The sequence below is a fragment of the Choloepus didactylus genome, chromosome 18, assembly GCF_015220235.1.
Source record: "Choloepus didactylus isolate mChoDid1 chromosome 18, mChoDid1.pri, whole genome shotgun sequence".
Classification (NCBI taxonomy): domain Eukaryota; kingdom Metazoa; phylum Chordata; class Mammalia; order Pilosa; family Megalonychidae; genus Choloepus; species Choloepus didactylus.
In genome coordinates, this window is record NC_051324.1 from 33,176,203 (window position 1) to 33,197,558 (window position 21,356).

Genomic DNA, 21,356 nt, shown 5'->3' on the forward strand with positions numbered 1-21,356 from the left:
TGGTACTAATTTGCATAATGGTTTTAGAGATTAAAGAGAGGACCCACTTGCAAAGGGTTTGATAAAGGGGAAAACAGTATTAAGATAGCTTGCAAGGTCAGGTTGGTGGTCAAAAATAAGTCCAAGGAAGACAAGAAAAACAGTAGTACCTCAATTGTACAGCTTCAACAAAGATACTGGGGCAAGGAGGCAGAAGGCAAGATAAGGAGGACAGGAAGTGGTTGGACTTGGCAAAAATTAAAATGCTGTCAGGATCTCAGTCAGCAACTTATTTAAGGGTAAGGTGTAGCACGGGCCAGGGGAAATTGGGTGGGGGGAGGCCTCTCTTTCCCCCAGGTGGGGATGGGAAACAGGCCAAGGGGGGTGGGGGAGGAGGGGGCGAGCAGCTCTTTATTAACACAATTATTTTATTTGCCAAAAGGTAATCATCCTAAGTGAGGTCAATGGCAGCTGGCACAGGGAATGGCCCTGCGGGCGGCTGGCCCACGTTGCCATGGCGACAGAGCCCGGTCACTTCCATCAGCCGCAAAGACTGCAGGCTCCCGAGGAAGCAAACCCCAGATCTCTTGTCTTCCTCCAGAGAGGAGCTGAGTGAGAATTGGGGGTGTCTGTATTCCCCCTCCCAGCCCCCTAGAGGCAGTCCAAGAACCCCTGGAGGACATCCAGCCTGGATCCACAGGGGTCCATCCCAGGGAAAAGGGGCTCTGCATCCATCATCTCATCTCATCCCATAATAATCATGCAAAAAAGGGACTGGTTACAGCCTGAGTGTTTACAGAAAGCTGTGGCTGAGAGGGGCTAGTGACCTGTCCACAGACACACAGCATGGGGGATTTGGAGGCTGGGACTGTGACAAAGATAGGGAAGTATTGGGTCAGGGTCTTGAGTGATTACAAAAGCTGGTGTGGAGGAAGAGAGGCTTACCTGGAAGCAGAGAAGTCTGGTTTCGAGTCTTGACTTACATGCCCTCGGTCAAGTTGCTCTCTTTGAGCCTCAGTTTATCCAATGTATCCTGCACCTGTGACTTGACAGGTCCTGCAGGGCACAGCAATAATCAAGACACATTTCCCCATCTGTAAAATGGGCCAACCAAGCCTTGTTCTGGGGACTTAGGACATCGGTGGTGACTGGAAAACTTTATTGCAGTGTACAGATGTTAAGAGGCTAGTTTGGTAATTTTCACCCTAATCTCAAAAGAGGTCTCAGCTCTGCAGAGAAGGGGACAAAACACAACCATTCCCCAAATCCTCCAGCCCTCAAGTCCAGAGATGAGGACACCAGGTGGGAAGTCCAGGAGATAGCACAGCTGAGAAGCAGGCCCCAGGAGGGATGCATTGAATCCTGATTTCCATTTTGCTTGTGCCTGAGGCATCTATTGCCCTCTGGTGGAGGGGCTACTTGTGCAAGCCGAGGGAATCAGGTGAGGGCAGGGGAGGCAGGTGTAACTGAGAGCATCAGGGAAGGCTTTGGGAAGTGGTGAGACTTGAGCTGGTCCACCCAGAGGTGGACAAGAGGATGTGAGAGGGAGAGAAGGCATTCCAGGCAATGGACACTGCTCCAATAAAAGTCTATAGGGTATCTGGTGTTTGGGGAACAGGGCGTTGTTCTGGGAGGTAGCACAAAGGGACTTTAAAAGGCCCAAGAGGAAGGGGGAACTAGATAGGGGCAGATTGTGGACAGCTTTGACCATGAAGCTAAAAAGTCTGTACTTGATCCTGGAGACAATATGGAGCCAATGAAGGTTTCTGAGCAAGGATGTGACATGCTCTGACTCACATTTTAGGTATATTATTTGAGTGGCGACATACTGGAGGCAAGAAGGCTATTGCAGCCACCACAGAAGCTCCTCTTCCCAAGACATTGTTACTCACTAACAACAGCAACACCTGGGAGGCTCCCGGGCCAGCTGGAGACTTTGAGAAGCCCTTTTCTCACCCTTGTACACCAGACCCTAAGCTGGGTGGGTTCTGTTTTAGCTTCCTAGCTGCTAAAACAAATGTAATACAGTGGGTTGGCTTAAATAACAGCAATTTATTGGCTCACGGTTCTGAGGCCAGGAAAAGTACACAATTGAGGCATCAGCAAGGCAATGCATTCTCCCCAGTGACTGTGGCATTCTGGAGCTGCCAGCCATCCTTGGCCCTTGGCTTTTCCATTATTTAATGCACATGGCAGCCTCGTCTCCTTTCTCTTCTGGCTCCTGTTGACTTCCAGCTTCTGGCTGCTCCCTGTGGCTTCTCTCCATGTCCAGTTTCCTTGCATGTAAGGACTTCAACCACATTGAATTAAGGCCCACCCTCATTCAGTTTAGGTGCATCTTAACTAGTAACATCTTCAAAGGTCCTATTTACAAATGGGCTCACACCCAAAGGACCTGAGCATGCTTTTTGCGGGGAACATAACTCAATTGCCAAAAGTCTGCCCTCTGGACCCCAAAAAGACATGTTCTTCCCACATCAAAATACGTTCATTCCATCACAACATGCCAAAAGCCTTAAGTCATTTCAGTAACGATGCTAAGTACAAAGTCTCATCAAAATCAATTATGCCCCACCCCCCGTGGGATCTGACACCCAGGGGTGTAAATCTCCCAGGCAAAGCGGGATATGACTCCCAGGAATGAATCTGGACCCAACATCGTGGGATTGAGAACATCATCTTGACGAAAAGGAGGATGTGAAATGTAACAAAGTAAAGTTTCAGTGGCTGGGAGATTCCAAATGAAGTTGAGAGGACACTCTGGTGGGCATTTTATGCTCTATATAGATAAACCTTTTTAGGTTTTAGTGTATTGGAATAGCTAGAAGTAAATACCTGAAACTATCAAACTGCAACCCAGTAGCCTTGACTGTTGAAGACGATTGTATAGCAATGTAGCTTACAAGCGGTGACAGTGTGATTGTGAAAGCCTTGTGGATCACTCTCGCTTTATCCAGTGTATGGATGGATTAGTAGAAAAATGAGGACTAAAAACTAAATGAAAAATAGGGTGGGAGGAGGGGGGGATGATTTGGGTGCTCTTTTTTACTTTTATTTTTTATTCTTATTTTCACTTTTTCTGGTACAAGGAAAATGTTCAAAAAATAGATTGGGGTGATGAATGCACAACTATATGACGGTACTGTGAACAATTGATTGTACACTTTGGATGACTGTATAGTATATGAATATATCTCAATAAAATTGAATTAAAAAATCAATTATGGACATGATACAACCTGGGGCAAAAATTCCTTCCAATGAAACTGTGAAACCTGGAAAACAAGTTGTCTGCTTCCAAAATACAATGGAGGGACAGGCATAGGATAATGATTCCCATTCCTGAAGGGAGAAATTGGAAGGAAAACAGGGATCATGGTCTCAAACAAGTCTGAAACCCAGTAGGGCAAACTCTATTAGATTTCAAGATCTGAGAGTCATCTCTGGATTGATGTTTTGTCCCATGGGCCTACTGGAGCAGAGCCCCTCCCCTTCCAAGCATCCTGTGCAGCAGCCATGCTCTCCACGAACACTGGGGTGTAGACCGTACACTGTCTGAGCATGGGATGCCTGCTGGGCCATCTGAGTACACTGGGACACAGGCCCTAACATCTCCAAGCAATGGGGTGGCAACACTGTCCCTGAACAATGGGGTGCAAGACCTGCTCCTTTCAAACACTGAGGCAGAACTGCCCTTTCCTCACACATGGGTGGGCTCGCTCTCTTGGTCCAAGGAGATGTCTTCTGTCCAGACCTCAGCTTCCATGGTTCTGCCTTTGAAGTCATTCTTCCTTCTGTTCATCCTTTCTCTGCCCCTTTCAGGCAATGCTTCTGGTCATACAAATTTTACAAAAATTTTGCTGCCTTTGCATGCAGTTCCAGGAGGTCCAAACCATTAGACAATAGAGGTTTTCAAAGATCCTTCCTAGAAACTGCATTTCCAATCCTGACTTCCTCTGACATCTCTGACTCTTTAGCAAAGGGTTGTTCAGTTAAACCCTCATGTGTAGCCCTGTTCTCTGGGGACTCAGTTCCCTGGCAGAGCCACTTCTGTCCCTAGTCTCAGAGCACACCATCTGGAGGGACTGAGAATTTTCCAAATTATTCATTGCTGGCTTCCTAATGCTTAACAGTTCAATCCTCAGTGCATATCTTTCTCTTCTCATTTCACTACAAGCTGCAGGGAGAAACCAAGCTGCACCTTGTACACTTAGCTTGGAAATCTCAGCTAACTATCCAAGTTCATCTCTTACGAGTTCTGCCTTCCATCCAACAGCAGAACTCAATTTCACCAAGTTCTCTGCCACTTTATAACAAGGATTGCTTTTCTCACAATTTCCAATGACACATTCATCATTTCCCTCTAAGGCCTCACCAGGAGTACCTTTAATGTCCATCCTACCAACACTCTGTTTGTGACAAATTAGGTTTTCTCCAAGACGATACAAACTTTCTCGACAGCTCTCCCTCATTTTTGAGCCCTCACAATTCTTCCAGCCTCTACCTGTTACCCAGTTCCGAAGCTGGTTTCCACATTCCTAGGTATCTGCAATAGCAGCCCCCCACTTTCTGATACCAAAAACTGTTTTAGCTTCCTGGCTGCTAAAACAAACCCTGTTCACTGGCTTGGCTTAAACGACAGGAATTTATTGGCTTGCGGTTTTGAGGCCAGGAAAAGTCCAAAACTGAGCATCTGAAGGTGATGCTTTCTCCCCAAAGACTGTGGCATTCTGGAGCTGGCTGGGGGCGATCCTTGGCCCTTGGCTTTTCCACCACATGGCAAGACATTTGAGAGCACCTCTCCTTTCTCTTCCGGGTCCCACTGACTTCCAGCTTCTGGCAGCTCCCCTTGGCTTCTCCTTCCATGGCCAGTTTCCCTTGCATACTGGATTAAGATCCAAGCCCTCATTCAGTCTGGGCACACCTTAACTAGTAACACCTTCAAAGGTCCTGTTTACAAATGGGTTCACACCCACAGAACCAGGACGTGGGATCTGAACATGCCTTTTGTGGGGGACATGATTCCATCCCCAACAGGTTCCCCTCCTGAAGGCAGGTGGGGGTGCGGGTGAAGCTCTGGGCTCTGGTTCCCACCACAGCCTCCTTCCTGTTATGGCACTTTAATTGATTTAAAAATGTGCAAGTGCACTGAAAGATGGAGGGGAAAAGTAGAAGGGGCTAGGAAGAAGGTGGGGATAGAGGAACCCCATACACTGGGGTCCTGGAGACCCTGGGGGGTGTGCACTGAGGTAATTTTCCCTTAGGAATAGCCCAAGATCCCCAGGTTCAGGATACAGCCCAGGTGTGTCTGACTGCAAGGCTTCTCCCTGATTTCAGGAAGAGAAACTGAGGCTACAAGGAAGCAACTTCACCTCCTTGCAGACGGAGGACTAGTGTGGCCCAGGTACCACAGAGAGGCACTCTGGAGGCCCCTGTCTCCTCCAGAGCCCCTCCCAGCTGTCTTCTCAGCCAGCTCCACCAGGGGCCATGGCCACCTACCACACACGCTCACACATGCCCATGCCTTGAGAGATCTGGGGCACCGGAGACACTGAAAGGGGAGCAGTTCATCTAACTTCCCATTTTAGATTCATCAGCCTCAGCCGAGGCTGCCCACTGGACCCCTGTCCTGTGCAAGATGACACTGAGCCAAGGCAGGAGACGGCAGGAGGGCTTCTCAGGATGGGTCCTGCCCAGACCCCAGAGACCTCTCCATGTGCCTCAGAGGACCCCAGGAGGACAGGAGGGGAGAGTACTTGTGGGGTCAGCCCCTCCCCTGGGCTGGTCACACAGGGGCCCCTCCCAAGGTGGGCTCCTCAAGGGTAGAGAGGGCAGCAGGCTGAGGGAGGCAGGGACTGGGTCAGGGCAGAGGTTAGTGGAGACAGAAGACAGAATCTGAAGAGGGTGAGGGACACAGAGAGGGAGGGGGTGGTTCTAGCTTCTCAGCCGGCCCTGCCCCGGGCCCAGGGTGTGGGCTGCTCCCGAGCTGAGCTGCGTAGCCTACATGCTCCAGCTCGCTGGTGATAGCGTCAGCTCTGGCCTAAACTTTAATCAGTGGATCAAGGCTTGGCCACAGTCAGCAGCAAGGAAGATTGGCAGAGGCCTGAGAGGGGAAAGGGGGGGTGAAGGGAGCCAGGGGAGGAAATGTGGGAGCTATCCAACTTACAAGGGGTCTCTCGATGCCCCCCAAGACCTGAGGGGGAAGTGGAGGCAGGGGTCAGACTGAGCTGTGTCGACAGCAAAGGAACAAATTTGGCCCACTGAGGCTCAGCTAGATCCTAAAAACTCAGCCTCCTATCCTCTCTCCCCCAATCCCAACAAGCCTCTAGTGAGACACCAAGAAGAACTTACCAACCAGCGATGCTGCCTGAGCAGGGGCCACCCAAGGGGTTCACCCCACCCTTAGTTGTGGGGCTGTGAGGGCAGGAAGGAGTCTCAGCCTGGGAGCTGTGGCACCCCCATTCTCTCCCTCAGGCCGGCTGGTCACATCCCCACCCCCCAAGTGTTCTGGAGAGAGGGGGGTGACAAACCTGTATCATCTGGCCCACATAACTTATTAGCATCCAGGCGAGATTAATCAAGCCCAGAAACCTAGAGCAGACCCCTAATTAGTTGCTGCTGATAACTATATTTGTCATGCTCTCCAATTATTCCACTGTAAATTTCAGAGTTTAATTGCACCTTGTTCTTCATTGAAGTGTCACTGTTTGCACACGCTCCCCTAATTCTTTAGCAAATTTGACAAAATTCAGCATTAAATATAGATTATCTTTAGATTTCCATAATTAACACAACCAAACTGTCTCAGGCCTAAATATTTCTCCCAGAGCCATAAATCTGACCTGTCTCTGGAACCCGGAGAGCCGCTTCCAGCTCCCTGGCAGAGGCCACGGGAGAACATGCATATAGGCATGAACTTACATGACACGCCCTGCAGGGAGGTGGTGAGCGAGGCTTCTCTGAGGGAAGGCACCCCACCCCCAAATTTGTAGGGGACCCTGTCAAGGTTGGTCCATGGGGCATGGGGCACCTCAGCAGCACCCTGGGGCCTGGAAAGCCAGTCCAGCACTATGCTGACTTCTGGCCTTGGCAGGTGAGGCAAGAGGCAAGGGCTCAGCCTTCAGACAGGCTGCAAAGCCTCCCCACCTTGGGAAGGCCAAAGGATGCTGTTTGTGACTTTTTCCCATTAAGACCGACCTTGATATTTGGCATGAGCCCAGGAACATGACCCAGACAGATGCCAGTGCCCCACACAATAGCCCCCTTCAGGGCACCTCTTCAGGCTCACAAGGTCAGTATATGTCCATTAAACTCTAATGATTTTAATGGGGGACACTTGATTTCAGATCGGGGGCAGGGAAGGAATTTATCCTTCCCCCAACCCAATCATCAGGTTTGGAAACTTTTCCATGAGCTCCCCAAACCCCAAATCCAACACTCCAGCAAAGTCAGCAGGCCCCATTCCAAGATGACCAAGGGCAGGGGTTGGAGGGGAGGGACACAGGGGCCTGTGCCCCTCTCCTGGGGAAAGAACCATAACTTGGGTTTGTCCTGAGTCAAGCCTCTTCCCCAGGCTGGCCGTTTTGGGGGCAGCAGAGCATCCAGAGTTCAACTGCAAGCCCCTTCCTGCATTCACGCAGATGCACACACACTCTGAGACATGTGCACAATTAGAGATAAAGACACACATAGAGATGTACCATGGACACCTGTAGACAGACAGACACACAGCTGCACACAGACATGCACAGTGTCACACAGACTCACCCAGACACACACACACAAACATATACTGACACACAAAACCACATGCACACAGAAACACACACCTCTCTGCCCAAGTCCTGCAGGAAGATGGGGGCAGCCAGATAGAGAAGTACTCACTCCTTGGAAGCCAGCAGCTTATCTGGGGTCTTGCCATGCAGGCTGGGGGGCTCCAACCTCTGTGAGGGTGGTCAGTTCCCCCAGTCCCCCTCGCCCGCCACACTGCCTGCCAGCTCCAACCATCCCTGTTTCCCTGGAGAAGCGATGGAGGTAGTGGAGGGGCCGAGGGTGGAACAGGCAGTAATACCGAGGAGCCTCCAAGTATATTTGCAGCAAATTTGGAAGAAAATCAATGGCCTTTAATGGGATTTGATTTTTCTCCATGATGGGCTGGGCTGGGGGTTATGTGAGGGATCTCTGGGTGCAACGTGCAAGGAGACGAGCTGGTGCACAGGGTGCAGGGCCGGGATGGGTCCTGGCCCACAGAGAGGGAGGAAGCTCCAGGGTCAGCAGGGACAGACAGAGACGGAAGGCCTGACAGATGGGATGTCAGGAAGCCATCCAGTACCTCCCGCCAGGCCCAGAGAGGGGCCCTGGGCACACCTGGGTGTCTACTGAGGCTGATCTGGATTCTGGACCCAGGAGCCTGGATTCCCTGCCCTCAGGTGGGAAGAGGTCACCAGGGGTAGAGGTACGCCACCCGCTCGGGCTCAGTGACAGCGGGAAGACTTGGCAGGGCCTTAATTCTGATCACCTCAGTTCACTCAGTGCCTCCCAGTTCCCAGGCCCCTGCTATCACCATCCTGCAGAAAATCCTGCTAGAGAGATATCAGACCCTTGCTCAGATGAGGAAAAGGAGGATCAGAGTAGCTAAAAAAATGGTCCAAAGCCACACAGCTGCTGAGAGGCTGAAGCGAAAGCTGAACCAAGGCCTACCAGGCTCTCAAGTCTGTGTTTCCTCCATTCTGTCTGCAAGCAGCACCTAGCAGGGGTGAGGGAGCCCACATCTTCATCTTCCCATCCCCTCTTCCAGCCCAGGTCTCTAAAATCCACGGGCAGGCGGGACAGGGCTTGGGTTCTGGGGTGATGGGAACTCGGGAGAATCTCCTCCACAGCCAGACCCCAAAGCACAAGCCTTACCCAGGCACAGAGGAGGAGACACCCATTAGTTACAATCTTGCCCACCCTACCCCATTTGCCAAAGCTTTGAGCTCCCTCCTTCCTTACAGAATCACAGAACGGATCCCAGAGCTCACCACACCCAACCGTGATATCCTCTGCCTGAAGCCCCCTTGCAACACCCTACCCGTGGGGTCATCTGGTGCTTGCACACCTTCAGTGACAGGGAGCTCACTACCTATAAGGTACTCCATTCAAACTCTGGAATCTGGTTACATTGTGCTGCCATCAGCCAACCTGAGCCTGCAAAATCAGTGGTCCCAATCCTGGCCTCTGCATCATCTCTCTGCCCCAGGACAGCCTGTTTGTAATTTAAATACCATGATCACTGCTCTCCTACCCACACCGCCCGGGGCTTCCACTCTCCTGGCTACATACCTCTTTATTCCCTCAACTGTTCCAGTCATCCTCACACCACCCACCTTTTGTCAGCAGAATTGCTAACTGCACAGGGGAGTAGTTAAAAGCAATGATTTTGGAGTCAGACTGGGATTTGTGTCCTAGCTCTGCTATTTCCTAGCTGTATGACCTTGGGCAAGTTGCCAAGTGTCTCTGGGCCTCTGTCTGCCCATCTTTACAACAGGATAACAATAGCGGCTAAGTCACGGGGCTGCTGAGCATTATGTCATTGACAAAGCAGATGACATGCTTGGGACATGTTGCCATCGTTGGTGATACTCAGTGGTCAGAGCGTGGAACTGTGTTCTGAAAGCTCCTCTTGGGTGAGCTGCTCGGGTTGGGACCAGGCAGCTCTCATCATCAGTGGCCCGCTCCCCTCTATGTTTCACCTCCTCCCATTCTCCCATCCCCCCTTCACTCCAGCCACACTGGCCTCCTTGCTGAGAGCCTGGAGCTCCCCAAGCAACCCTCCCACCCCACCAGAGGGGTGTCTGAATTTGCTCTTCCCTGCCTGGCTCTTCCCCCAGATACCCACATGGCTCACTCCTTCACTTTCTTCAGGTCTTGGCTTAAAGGTCACCTTTTCAAGGAGGCCTCTTCTAACTACCAGATTTAAGACTGTCCCCCCCAATAACAGTGCTCCCACCCCCTTTCCCTGCTCTATTTTTTGCATAACATACTATACAATTTTACTTCTTTATTTTGTTTATAGTCTGTATCCTCCTACTAGAACATAAACTCCACAAGGGCAGGGATCTTTGCTGACGTGCTCGCTGCTAGATCCCCCTGGCACACAGGTGCTCAATAAATACTTGTTGAATGACAGCATGAGCTAAGCCTTGACCTTCTCCTGACTTCGGACGCCCTCTGCATGCACCCCATCCCTCTCCCATCCTTAGGGTCTGCAGCTTTAAGGGCTCCAACCCCCAGGTCCCGGCGTGGGGCGAGCAGGGAGTCCCACCTCCCTGGCAGCCCCGGGCTCCCCAGCTGCCCCTCCACCAGGGCCCGGGCACTGTGGATTCCAGCCTCCAGCAGCCACACTTGGTTGCCTGCCCGGATCAATAACCAGCGGCTGTCATCGATCAGCCCCCCAGGTATCGGGAACCGGGGGGAAGGTGGAGAGATGGACAGGCATGGTGAGGAGGGATGTGCAGACACAGCCCCAGAGACCTGGCTGCAGCCCGGGGGGGCCCAGGCAGTCAGGAAACAGAACCAGAATGAGGGGCAGAGACCCGGGGCTCCACACAGGGAGGGCAAGGAGGCAGGCCCAGAGGCCCCTGCTCACCCTCAATTATCTCCCTTTTCAGAGAATCAAGAGGAGCAAACAATCCAATATGGCTCTCCCTGTGGCCAGGGAGCTACTTTGTGACCTGCCCCCTCTGAAGCCATCTGGAAGGGGCAGGTCAGGGCTGGCAGGAAAGGTGGTGTGGGGTTTACCATCCAACACAGGGAAGAGGAGATGAAGGCAATTCATCTCCAACCTCAGGACCCACTTCTCATTTGCCTGTTCATTCAATGCTTATTAAACACCCCGGATGTGCCTGGCCCTGTGCTGGGAGATGGAGGCACAAAGATGACTGAGGCCAATTCCTGGGTGGAAAGTCTGGAGGTGGGGAGGGGTGGGCTAGAGGGTGGGAAGCACTGAAGGGCCCGCTCAGTTGCAGGGGGCAGGGGCCAGGTCCACTGTCTTGCCGCCTCCCTCGCTCGCTGACTTCTGCTTTGCTTTCTTCTTTCTAAAGGGAACGGTTCTGCCCATGGAATTTTTTTTTTTTTTTGAGTTTGCAGATAAACCACGAAAGGTTCTACTTCTCATGGAGTCTCCCTTTTGACACCCACAAACCTCAGAAGAAAAAGCTGCTAGGGAGAGGGGGCTGCAGAGATTGGAGGGGGAAGCAGAAGGGGCCAGGTTGAGCGTGGCGGTGAAGGGCGTCTTCTGAAACGGAACGCTGGGGCAGAGGGCACGGGGCAGAGGCAGGGACCGGCATTGCCAGAAGAATCCTTGGAGCCTGGTGGAGAGGGATCTTGTTTAGAAGCAGCCTTTGCAAAGCCAGAGGTATAAATCTCCTGGCCCTAATTTAATGGCCAGCCCCACTCCTTTTCCCAACCCAGGGAAGAAACTGGGACAATTAACTGAGGGCAGAGCCCACACCCCTTTCTACTTCTCTGAAAAGGCTCATGGCCCTCAGGTTGCTGGCCCCCACTGCCCCTCCACCCACCCCGGTTGGCTAAACAAGGTTCTGTCTCCCCAGATAATCCTGAGAGCTGTTGTTTTGCCTGCAAGGTACCAACAATGGCTGCCAGTTATCCAAGCATTTATGCTTTACCCGATGCCGTGCTACCCCCTTTTAAAGTACAGAGAAGCTACTAAACGTCCTAGAGGGTAAACCACCAGCTAGGAAAGGGTGGGTCAGGATTAGAACCCAAGACCGTGCCATGTTCACATCGAGTCACGGCAGGTTCAAAAGGAAAGAAAAGTGGCTGGGTTGGGATGCAACGGGCAGCACTGGAACCGATGGACCAGAGGGTAAAGGAAGGGGCAGCCCCCAATGTTCCGCCCCTGGCCAGGCCTCGAGGCCCCGGCGGGGTGGGGAAGGGGCAGCGATAGCCTCCTGGTCAGGGGCCACCTTGCCCCCTCACAAACCCCTCTACTGCCTCTGGAGCACTGAGCTCTGGGCTGGGTAGGAGGCAGTTAGAACTTTCCGGAGCACCTCCCCCAGCAGGAGGAGCTGAGACCCACCAGGGAGGTGTTAATGAAACAGGGAAGCTGTAAACAGACCCAGGAGTGATTCCAATCTGACACCTCCACCCCAGCCCCCACCAGTAATGAGCTGGGACCTGCCCCCTCTCCCCAGAGAGGGGGTGAGGGAAGGAGGAAAAGTCCTTGGGCATTTTTGTAGCTTCCAATACCTCTTTTCTTCATCATCACTGCAATAAAAAACTCACATTTATTGAGCACCTACTATGTTCAGGCACCATGCAAAACTTCTCATAATCCCATCACTTAATCTTCAAAACAACCTATTTGGTAGGAATGATACTTATCTCCATTTTACAGATGAAGATACTGAGGCTCAATCAGGTTAAGGGGCAGGCCTGAATCAAGCTGGTGTTTGGACCCAGGTCAGTCTGACTCGGAAGTCTGTGCTCTCATGTTCCCCTGAGAGGGACCCACTGAGTCTCAGCAGGAAGGTGGTGGGATGGGGACGATCCCCTGACTGGGGACAGGTGGGGAGGGTCCACACCTGTGGCTGGGCTGGGGCTAGGGTAGTGCAAAGGGCACTTGCACCTAGCATGGGTCTTCCAAGTTCCAGAACCGAGAAGAAGGAAGAGCAGAACCCTTACCACCAAGCCTGGTAGTTTTTCCTGTTTCCTCTCTGAATCTCCTTCCTGCATATGTACAAGGAGAGTTGGGTCCCAGGCACATATGTACAATGAGAGTTGGGTCCCAGGGCTGCCTGGGGAAGGGGGTGCAAGAGGGGTTTTGGCTGAGGAGGCTTGAGGAAGGGGGTGGAAGGGAAAGATGCTGTCTCTTGGCCCTGGGAGGGAGGGGCTGAGCTGCTCTGCGAGTGGAGCCCCATGTTTGTAAACATCATTAATCAGGGATTAGCAGATGGGCATGCTAATTGCACCTGTGGAAGTGAGAGACCTCGAGGTTGATTACATTTACAAACTGTGGGGATCCCTAGCGCCTGGCCCTGCAGGGGCGGGGGTGATTGGGACTAGTTTAGGACCCTAGCCTGGGTAGGTAGCATTTTAGCCTCTTGCCAAAAAACATTCCAGTCCCGGAGGGTGCGGGAAGGGGGCGTTGGCCACAATTCAACTGCTCTGGGAATACCAAATCAGTGCAAATCCTTCTGGGACCCCTTTCCCTCTTGGCCAGAAGCCCTGACAAGACGAGCCTGCGGAAGTCATTTCATCCCTTTCCATTCCCCAACATCCTCCAGCTGCTTTGGGGGTAAATCAGCTTGATGCGGCTGAAAGGGACCTTATGGGTCCTATGGGGAAACTGAGGCCAGGTTGGTAGCAGAGCAGAGCCCAGTGCCTCAACCTCCTGGTTTGTTCCCAGGTGCTGCAATGAACAGCTGAGGACTTTACAAGTATCATTTCACTTAACCCTTACCGCAGTCCTCTCAAGTCCTATTGTTCTCCCCACTTTACAGCTGAGGATTACTAAGGCTTGGGAAACTTAAGAGACATGTCCACATTTACCCTGCTAGCAAGTCACAGAGCTGCAACACAAACCAAGCACTGCTTAACGGACAGGGTCATGATACTCACCACCTCCGTTCTCTCTGGCTTCACAGAAGCCATGCCCTACTGGGAATGGACCCCCACCCAGCCCCAGCCCCACAGCCACAGCCACCCCAGCTCCTGAGTACTGAGCAGTGGCTATACATCAGGCGCTCCACCAGGCACGCGCGCGCGCGTGCGTGCGTGCGTGTGTGTGTGTGTGTGTGTGTGTGTGGTGGGGCAGCTAATTTACCACCCCAATTCCCTTTGGTTCAAGTGAAACTGTTTTCCCAGAACCCGGCAGGCCTGCTGCCCAGGGGGTGGGCAGGGAGGGGCCCCCTCGGGTTAGACCCTGGGCCTGCTTAGCCCAGCAGAGTGGCCCCTCAAGATGTCCCAGACCACTGCGACCCGGAAGGCAGAGGAGCAGCATGGCAGAGGAGATAGGGAGGAGTCTGTGGGCAGGAGAGGGGGCTCTGGTCTCTGGGGACCCCCTTACACCAACTTCCAGGATCCACGGGGGCTTGGTCCAAGAGAGCAGAGCTCAAATCTGCACCTCCAAGTGGAGGGAGCACGTGATACTCGCATCAAGGTTTGTATCATCTAATCCGGCGGTGCCCAGTCCTTTAATTTACAGAATACTTTTTACTGATATTTTATCATTTTATTTTTACAATGTTCCCATTGGGGAGGGTTAGATAGAGCAGGTATTAACAGCATTATCACCATTTTATGGATGAGGCATCTGAGAAGACATCTAGTTAAGAAGACAGGAAGCCAGATCCGGTACCTTCATCTTCGGAAGAACCTCAGGGATAGATGAAATAGGTCGTCCCAGGCCCAAACTTTCAGGCTTGAGCCCAAAACCACAGGTGTGAGTGGATTTGGAAGCAGCTTCTTGGACATTAGCAGGTGGCTCCCAGTGATTCTGGAACCTGGCTGCCCCCTGGACAACTGAGGAGCTTTAAAAGGCCCTGATGCCTGCACCTTGGACAGCTGGAGTATTAAGCGCTCCCCCTGGTGGCCCTAAGGTACAGCCGAGGTACAAACCATTGCTCTGGGATCTGGCCAGGAGAGCACAGGGATGGCGAATCTGAGGCTCCTTCGTGCCAGCAGAGATGATAGTGGTCAGTGGAGTTTGTGACAGTCTTTCTCCCTCTTTCCCCCGGGGGGAGGGGGTAAGACTTTAAAGAAATCTTAAGCCCTTCTTATACAAATTAAAATGAATTTCTAAATTGGCATTGCCATTAGAATTCCAGATAAATCCATTCCATGGAGGAAAGGAGCTGCTATCTACTAAGTACTGTATCCTACTTCCCTCCAGGGGCCCAGGAAGGGAGGATTATCCCCATTTCACAGAGAAGGAGACTGAGGCTCAGGTAAGAGACTTGCCCAAGGTCACACAGACAATCAGGATTCGAACTTAGGGCTGCGCTTTCCCAAATCCAGACTCTAGAGCAGTGGTTCCCACATTTGGCAATGTCTGCAGACATTTTTAGTTGCCACAACTGGGTGGGTGTCTGCTGGCATCAAGTAGATAGAGGCTGGGATGCTGCTAAACATCCCACAGTGCCCAGCACATGCACCACAACAAAGAAGTCTTTGGCCCCAAAAGTCAGTAGTGCCAAGGCTGAGAAGTGCTCTGGTGGTTGCCAGCCTTGGCTGCACATTAGAACCACCTGAGAGCTTCGAGAATCCTGATGCCCAGGTTGCCCCAGACCAATTACATCAGACCCCCTGGGGGTGGGTCCCTGGTGGCAGTTCCTTTTAAAGCTTTCCAGGTGGTTCCAATGTGCAGCCGAGGTTGAAAATCACTGCCCTCAAGGACTCACGCTGGTGGTGTCTGTTGTGTTTGTGGAGCCTTGGGGAGGAGTGCCAGGTCGGTCTGGGTTGCACAATAAAATAAACAGCCATCCTGTCCTCAACTCCTCACAGAATCAAAGGCCAGGGCTTTGGTCTCTTGGTTCCTTCAACTGAGATGAACTGACTGAGGTGGGGTATGGAGGGTTGAATTGTGTTCTTGGCCCTGGTCCGCATCCTGGTGGGTGTAGATGCATTGTAAATAAGATCTCTTCAAGGTGTTACTTCAGTTAAGGTGTGGCCCAGGCTGGGCTTTAACCCGGATTACTGGAGTCCTTTGTAAGTGGAGTGAAAGTCAGATGGAGGGAGAAGCCAGAAGCTGGAGGTCAACAGAATCCCCGGAAGAGAAAGAAGACGCCACTCTGCACTGCCATGTTAGGGGAAAGCCAAGGGGCCCCAAAGTTTGCTAGCTGGCCAGAAGATACCAACCCCGGAGGAAGCCCACCTTCTAGCCTCTAAACTGTGAGCCAAAAAATTGCTGTTGTTAAGCCAACCCATTGTATGGTATTTGTTTTAGCAGCCAGGAAACTAAAACATGAGGGATGCATGAGGTCTGGGTGGGGTGGGAGGTGTCTGATCTCTCCTTCCAGTCCTGGGGCTGCAGCCTGGAGCCTCCCCGGGAGCCTGGGAAAAGCTTCCGCAAGAGGCTGCTGACCAAAGAGCGAGGCTGCCACCTAGCGGAGGAATGGGGTGGAAGGCCGCGCTTGCTGAGAGCTTACTGGATCCCAGGGATGTATTTGCTCCTCAAACAGCCCTGGGAGGCTGATGCAGACAAGGACCCTGGTACACATAAAGATGAAGCAGTGTGCTCAAGGACATGCAGTGGGCCCAGCCTCGCCTCGATTAACACCCAGATCTGTCAACTCCACAGGGCCCTGGTCTCCCCTCCATGTCCTCACCCCACATTCAACACAGGATACAACTGATTCAAGAGGAAGAAGTGCCCCCAGACCCAGGCTGCCAGTGTCCCTCCTGATATCTAGACCTCCCCTCAACACCCACACTGGAAATGAGCCCGCTTTACCTCCAACTGAAAGAACAACATCCAAACAGGAAACTGAGCTCCTGGTTTCCATAGCTAAGGCCTCTCTTCCCTAAACTCCCCATTTGAGCCCACGGTTGTATGTGCACCCAACCCCTGCCCTCCGGCACACACGTCTCGGGCAGTCCAAGTCAGCCCCCATTTTGCCTCTCTTTCCCTGATCTTAGACAGTCCTGGGTCCTGGGTGACTTTGGGCCTTTCAGATGTGGCTGAAGGATCTTCTGGGTCTTGGAGAAGTTGCTCTCTTTCCCCCTCTGCAGGGAAACCCTTCCTCTGGCTGCAAATGGAGTGGAGAAGAATTCCTACAGACAGACAGAGAGACAAGGGCAAGAGAGGAAAGAAGGAGGAGAGGAAGGGCCATGTACAGAGTCCTTGATGTGTACCAAGAACTCCCTCATTTCATCTCATAACCACCTGAAGAAGTATTATTTTCCCCATTTTCATCTGAGGCACAAAAAGACTGAGCAACATTTTTAGGATGAGATAGCCAGTAATTAGGAAAAGTGAGAAGCCACACCTGTGCAGTTAGAACGAGAGCAGTAAGGAAGAGGGAGTGGACTCACCTGCAGCCACGGAGACGTTCAAGGACTCAAGTCCAGGAGGCAGCTGCCGCCCAGGTAGGATGGTGAAGAGAAGCTGGCAGGAGGCCTGTACCTCTTGGGACAGTCCAGAGCCCTCATTCCCTGCAGGGCAAGGGGGCAGAAAGTTAGGGACCCCCCTAGCTGGACACCCAGGTGCTCAGGAGATATAGGACTTAGCACAGAGAATTTGGGACATCCACTTACCTAGAACCAGGAGAGTGGGCCGGTCCCAGAGAAACTCCAAGCAGCTAGTGATGGGGATCTGGGAGGACTGGGGCATCTTAGGCCCTGGGCAGCCCACTGAGCCTGCTACCAGCCAGCCCTGCTGTGCCTTGGCCTGAAAGGAGGAAGAAATCATGTTCTATCTCACCAAACCTTCATCAGAGCCCTGACCAAGGCTATATTCATTCACTCACTAATCCATTCAATTCAGTCAATGGCTATTAAGCACCTAGAATACACCAGGCTCTGTTCTGAGCATGAGGATGGGGCAGTGAACAAAACAGAACAAAATCCCAGTCTCTTGCAAAGGTGGTCAGGGAAGGCCTCCCTGGCAAGTGACATTTGAGTGTAGACCTGAAGGAGATGAGGGAGCACTATGTAGACATCTGGGGGAAGAACATTTGAGGCTGAGAGCTCGGCAAGCACAAAGGCAGAGATGAGTGCCAACCTGGCATATTTGAAGAGCTGTAAAGGGGCCAGGTTGAAGGGGGTCATTGAGAGACAGAAGAGGAAACAAAGGGCCAGATAAGGCAGGACTCGAAGGTCACTGGACAGACTCTGGCTTTTACTCTGAGAGAGGCAAAGGCTTTGAAAGTTTTGAGCAGAAAAGTGACATGGTTTGATTTATGTTTCAGCAGAATCACTCTGCCTGCTGTGCTACTAGCCAACAGCAGAAACAGGTTTCTGCTGTAATACAGGCAAGACATGCTGGTGGCTTGGACCTGGATGGTAGCAGTGGAGATAGTGAGAAATCGTGAGAATATGGAAATAATGTTAAGGTAAAGCCAAAAGGATTTGCTAACAGGTTGGACATGGTGAGTGAGAGCATGAACCAAGGACAAAGCCAAGGGTTTTGGCATAAACAGTTAAAAGAATGGGTTGCCATCAGTTAAGATGGGTAAGCCTACAGAAGGAACAGGTGCTCAGTTTTGTAAGTGGTTAAGTTGGAGATGTCCATTAGGCAGCACAAATGAACTGCCAAGCAGGCAACTAGACATGTGAATCTGGAGTTCAGGAGTAAGATCCAGGCTAGGATATCTTTTTGGGAAGCATTTATGTAGAGACGGTTCTATATAGATTTAAAGCCTTGAGACTGGATAAGACCAACAGGAAGTGAATAGAGAAGAGGTCCAAGGCCTGCAACCTGGAAATCTCTAACACTTGGAGATCAGGGAGCTGAGGAAGGATCCCCAAAGAAGACTCTGGGAGAAGACACAATGAGGTAGGAGGGAAACCAGGAGAGTGAGGTGTTTTAGAAACCAGATAGAATCTTCCAAGGAGGAAAGAGTGATTATCTGTGCCAAATGTTGCTGATGAGGACTGAGGACCAGCCTTCTGATGTAGCAATACAGAGGACACTGATGACCTTGACTCGTACTTTGTGTGTAGAAGTCAAAGCATGACTTGTGAAATGGAGAGTGAGAGTGGAGGGTTTTTGTTTGCATGCTGCTAAGAGTGATCCAGTAGAGAGAAAAACTGATGATGTAGGAGATAGAAATGCTGGGGCAGTGTCTGTGAGTAGGCACCAAGGGACGGCATCCAGGGCACAAGGAGAAGGGTTGGCCTCTGCTTGGGACACCTCCATTTCTTCCATAGTTACAGGACTCAATGGGCCAGAGGCTGATGGGAACAGACATGATGGTGGGAGTTTAAGTATGTGCTCTGCAGAATGCTGTTTCCTCAGGAACTACTTGCTTGAGGCTGGAAATGAGGAGAGGGAACTCCTTCTCCTTCTAGGCTTGGCTGGGCCAGATTTCCTCTGAAGGGGTGAAGGGGGCTCTCCACAAGGGGAGTAAAGCCAGGCACGGCTTCTAGACATGCGCTGTCCAATATGGTAGCCACTGGCTACATGACATGTTGCTATTAAATGTGGCCAGTCCAAATTGAGATGTGCTGTGTGTAAAATGCAATTGATAACGTGTTGAAATGACAGTATTTTGGATATGTAGTTACTGGGTTAAATGAATTATTAATATTAATTTCATCTTTTACTTTTCAGTGTGGCAACTAGAAACTTTTCAATTACACATGTGGTTCTTATTATATTTCTATTGGATAGAGCTGTTCTAGACCCATCCTAGAGTTTTCCCACTCTGAAGTAGGAATTTCTCACCACCCAGACCACGGAATGGCTGCCAAACGCAGGGTAAAACTGCCCCCTAGTGTCCAACAAGGGAAGCATGGCTTGCTAGATACCAGAGTTGTTTTTGTGGGGAGAGGGTGTATAAAGAGCGGAAAGCATAGAGTACTCCTCAGTCATGGGAGGCTTTTAAGATGGCCCCCTACTCCAGGACCCCAGGCCCTCCTATTCACCAGCTCCCCAGAACTGAACAAAAGAAATTTACTGAAGATCTACTTAGTAGGCAATGAGGCACTGCGGCAGGAGCAAATGCCTGGAAACGGACTGCGTTAAAAGGCTAGGATACTGTCCCACTTGTGGTTTTAAGAACTCCAGCATTACTCCCCTCTCAAAGGGATTTAGAAAGTCATAGGAAGCAACACCAACATGCACCCTTCTCCCCCCCCCCCCCATCACTGCTAGCTGGGATGATTTCTGCCATATCTCCTCTCCCCCCACCATTACCTGCATAAAACTGGCCAGGTCATCAGTGGAGAACACATCCATCACCTCCATAGATCCCGCGCTGGCCTTGCTCACTACTGGGGTGAGGGGGCAGCTGCAAAGTTTCCCCATAGTCCGCATAAGACTGGTGGCCTGCCCTCCCCTAGCCTGGAGCCCTGCCCCCCACCCCCACCCCGCTCCCAAGGGTTAGGGCTGAGAGTTCTGACGTTAGGAGGCCTGGCCCTCGGGACCACCCAGGTGCTTAGGACATCGGTTGGGCCTCCAAGTTGGGGCACATGGAGAATAAGGGGCATCCATGCCTGTTTCTCCGACTGGTGATGACCTTATCCACTCCGAGGAAGTGAGCGGAGCGCAGCACGGCCCCAAGATTCCGGGGATCCTGGAGCCCCTCAAGGACAAGCCATAGTTGCTGAGGGTCGTCGCTTGAACTCGCCTCCTCGGCCTCAGTCCAGGGCTGGGCCCGCAGCGGGGTCACCTCCATGCAGACACCCTGGTGAACCTGGTGGTGGCACAGGGCGTCCAGCTTCTGTCTTCGGGGCCGTATAACTGGGATGCCCCGCGCCTCGGCTGCCCGGAGCAGCTCAGCCCTCTCCCCCTGCAGGCCGGCCCTACTGGCCTGGAGCAGAAGCCGGGTCACACGACGGCGAGCGGCCCGCAAAGCTAAGAGACACGGGGACAGGCCAAACAGGAACTCCAGTCCCTTGGCAGACCGCGGGACCGGCGCCAGGTCATCCAGAAGCAAGCGGCCTAGCTCCTCCCCGCCGGGCCGCTCCCCACGCCCCGAGGGCCTCGCCGCTTGGGAGAAATGACGAACGAGGCGTCCGGAGCAACACCAGGTCGCGCCCCAGGCGAGCGACAGTATCCCCATGGTGCGGGCCGCGCTGGGGACCCGATGCCCCCTACTGCGTCCCCTAGAGGCCACTACAGCCAACACAGAGTGAAGGGAACCCCGACGGCTACCCCCAACTCGCCCCCTCAGGCTGAGGAACGATCAGCTGCGACTCCTCGCTCTGAGATGGCCCAGAGCCCGACAGCCGAATCACATCTGTCTTTTCCCTTGCTCCCACGTGGGCCGCTCTACTTCCGGGTTCGCGCGGCCCCGCCTCCTCCTCTGCGACCCATTGCGCATGCCCAGCCGTAATCACAGCGCCTCCTCCAGGGCGGGCTAAGAGGCGATGTCCGCCCACTGCGGTGCGCGGAGCGCGTTGAGCCGCCTCAAGGTCTTTTCACTCCTGTCCCGTAGGCACCGCGTCTTCCACCCTCGCGCTCCGCCGGTCTTCCTCAAACTGCCGAAGCTGCGAAAGCCTCGGCACCTTTCTAGGTTCCAGGAGGCTGGGGGGTCGCATTCACCCAGAGACCAGCAAGACACCTTAAGGGGATGTGTTGTCTTTTCCCTTTCAAGTCGGTCTTAGAGCCTCCCTGCCCACATCCAACCCACCAAGTGCTTGTGCTTTTCCTCAGAAACCTCTCCTGCATCCAGTCCCTCCTCTGCGTCCCCACTGCCTTTTGAGATCCTCAT

General features: G+C 52.4%; 1 protein-coding gene across 3 annotated transcripts; it reads right to left on the reverse strand.

The window, feature by feature from the left end:
- Positions 1-638: 638 nt before the first annotated feature.
- MRM1 (mitochondrial rRNA methyltransferase 1) lies at positions 639-21,082 on the reverse strand. 3 transcript variants are annotated; one of them, XM_037809878.1, is made up of 5 exons: positions 20,137-21,082; positions 19,832-19,931; positions 17,236-17,368; positions 17,014-17,133; positions 639-1,035 (listed from the first exon to the last, which is right to left on the reverse strand). In XM_037809878.1, exons 1-5 carry the CDS (start codon positions 20,703-20,705, stop codon positions 959-961), a joined length of 999 nt encoding a protein of 332 aa, XP_037665806.1. In that variant the 5' UTR covers positions 20,706-21,082; the 3' UTR covers positions 639-958. The 3 variants fall into 3 exon arrangements, with proteins under 3 accessions (XP_037665806.1, XP_037665804.1, XP_037665805.1); XM_037809876.1 differs by lacking the exon at positions 639-1,035 and adding an exon at positions 14,191-16,752 and having other exon boundaries at positions 20,137-21,079; XM_037809877.1 differs by lacking the exon at positions 639-1,035 and adding an exon at positions 14,191-16,752 and having other exon boundaries at positions 19,838-19,931; positions 20,137-21,077.
- Positions 21,083-21,356: the final 274 nt, after the last annotated feature.

Coding starts and splice junctions, on each gene's coding strand:
- MRM1 (XM_037809876.1), bottom strand. CDS start 20,705: ATGGGGATACTGTCGCTCGCCTGGGGCGCGACCTGGTGTTGCTCCGGA. Junction 17,369..19,831: donor CCAGTTTTATGCAGGTAATG/GTGGGGGGAGAG, acceptor TCCTCCTTTCAG/GCCAAGGCACAGCAGGGCTG. Junction 16,753..17,013: donor GAACGTCTCCGTGGCTGCAG/GTGAGTCCACTC, acceptor GTCTGTCTGTAG/GAATTCTTCTCCACTCCATT.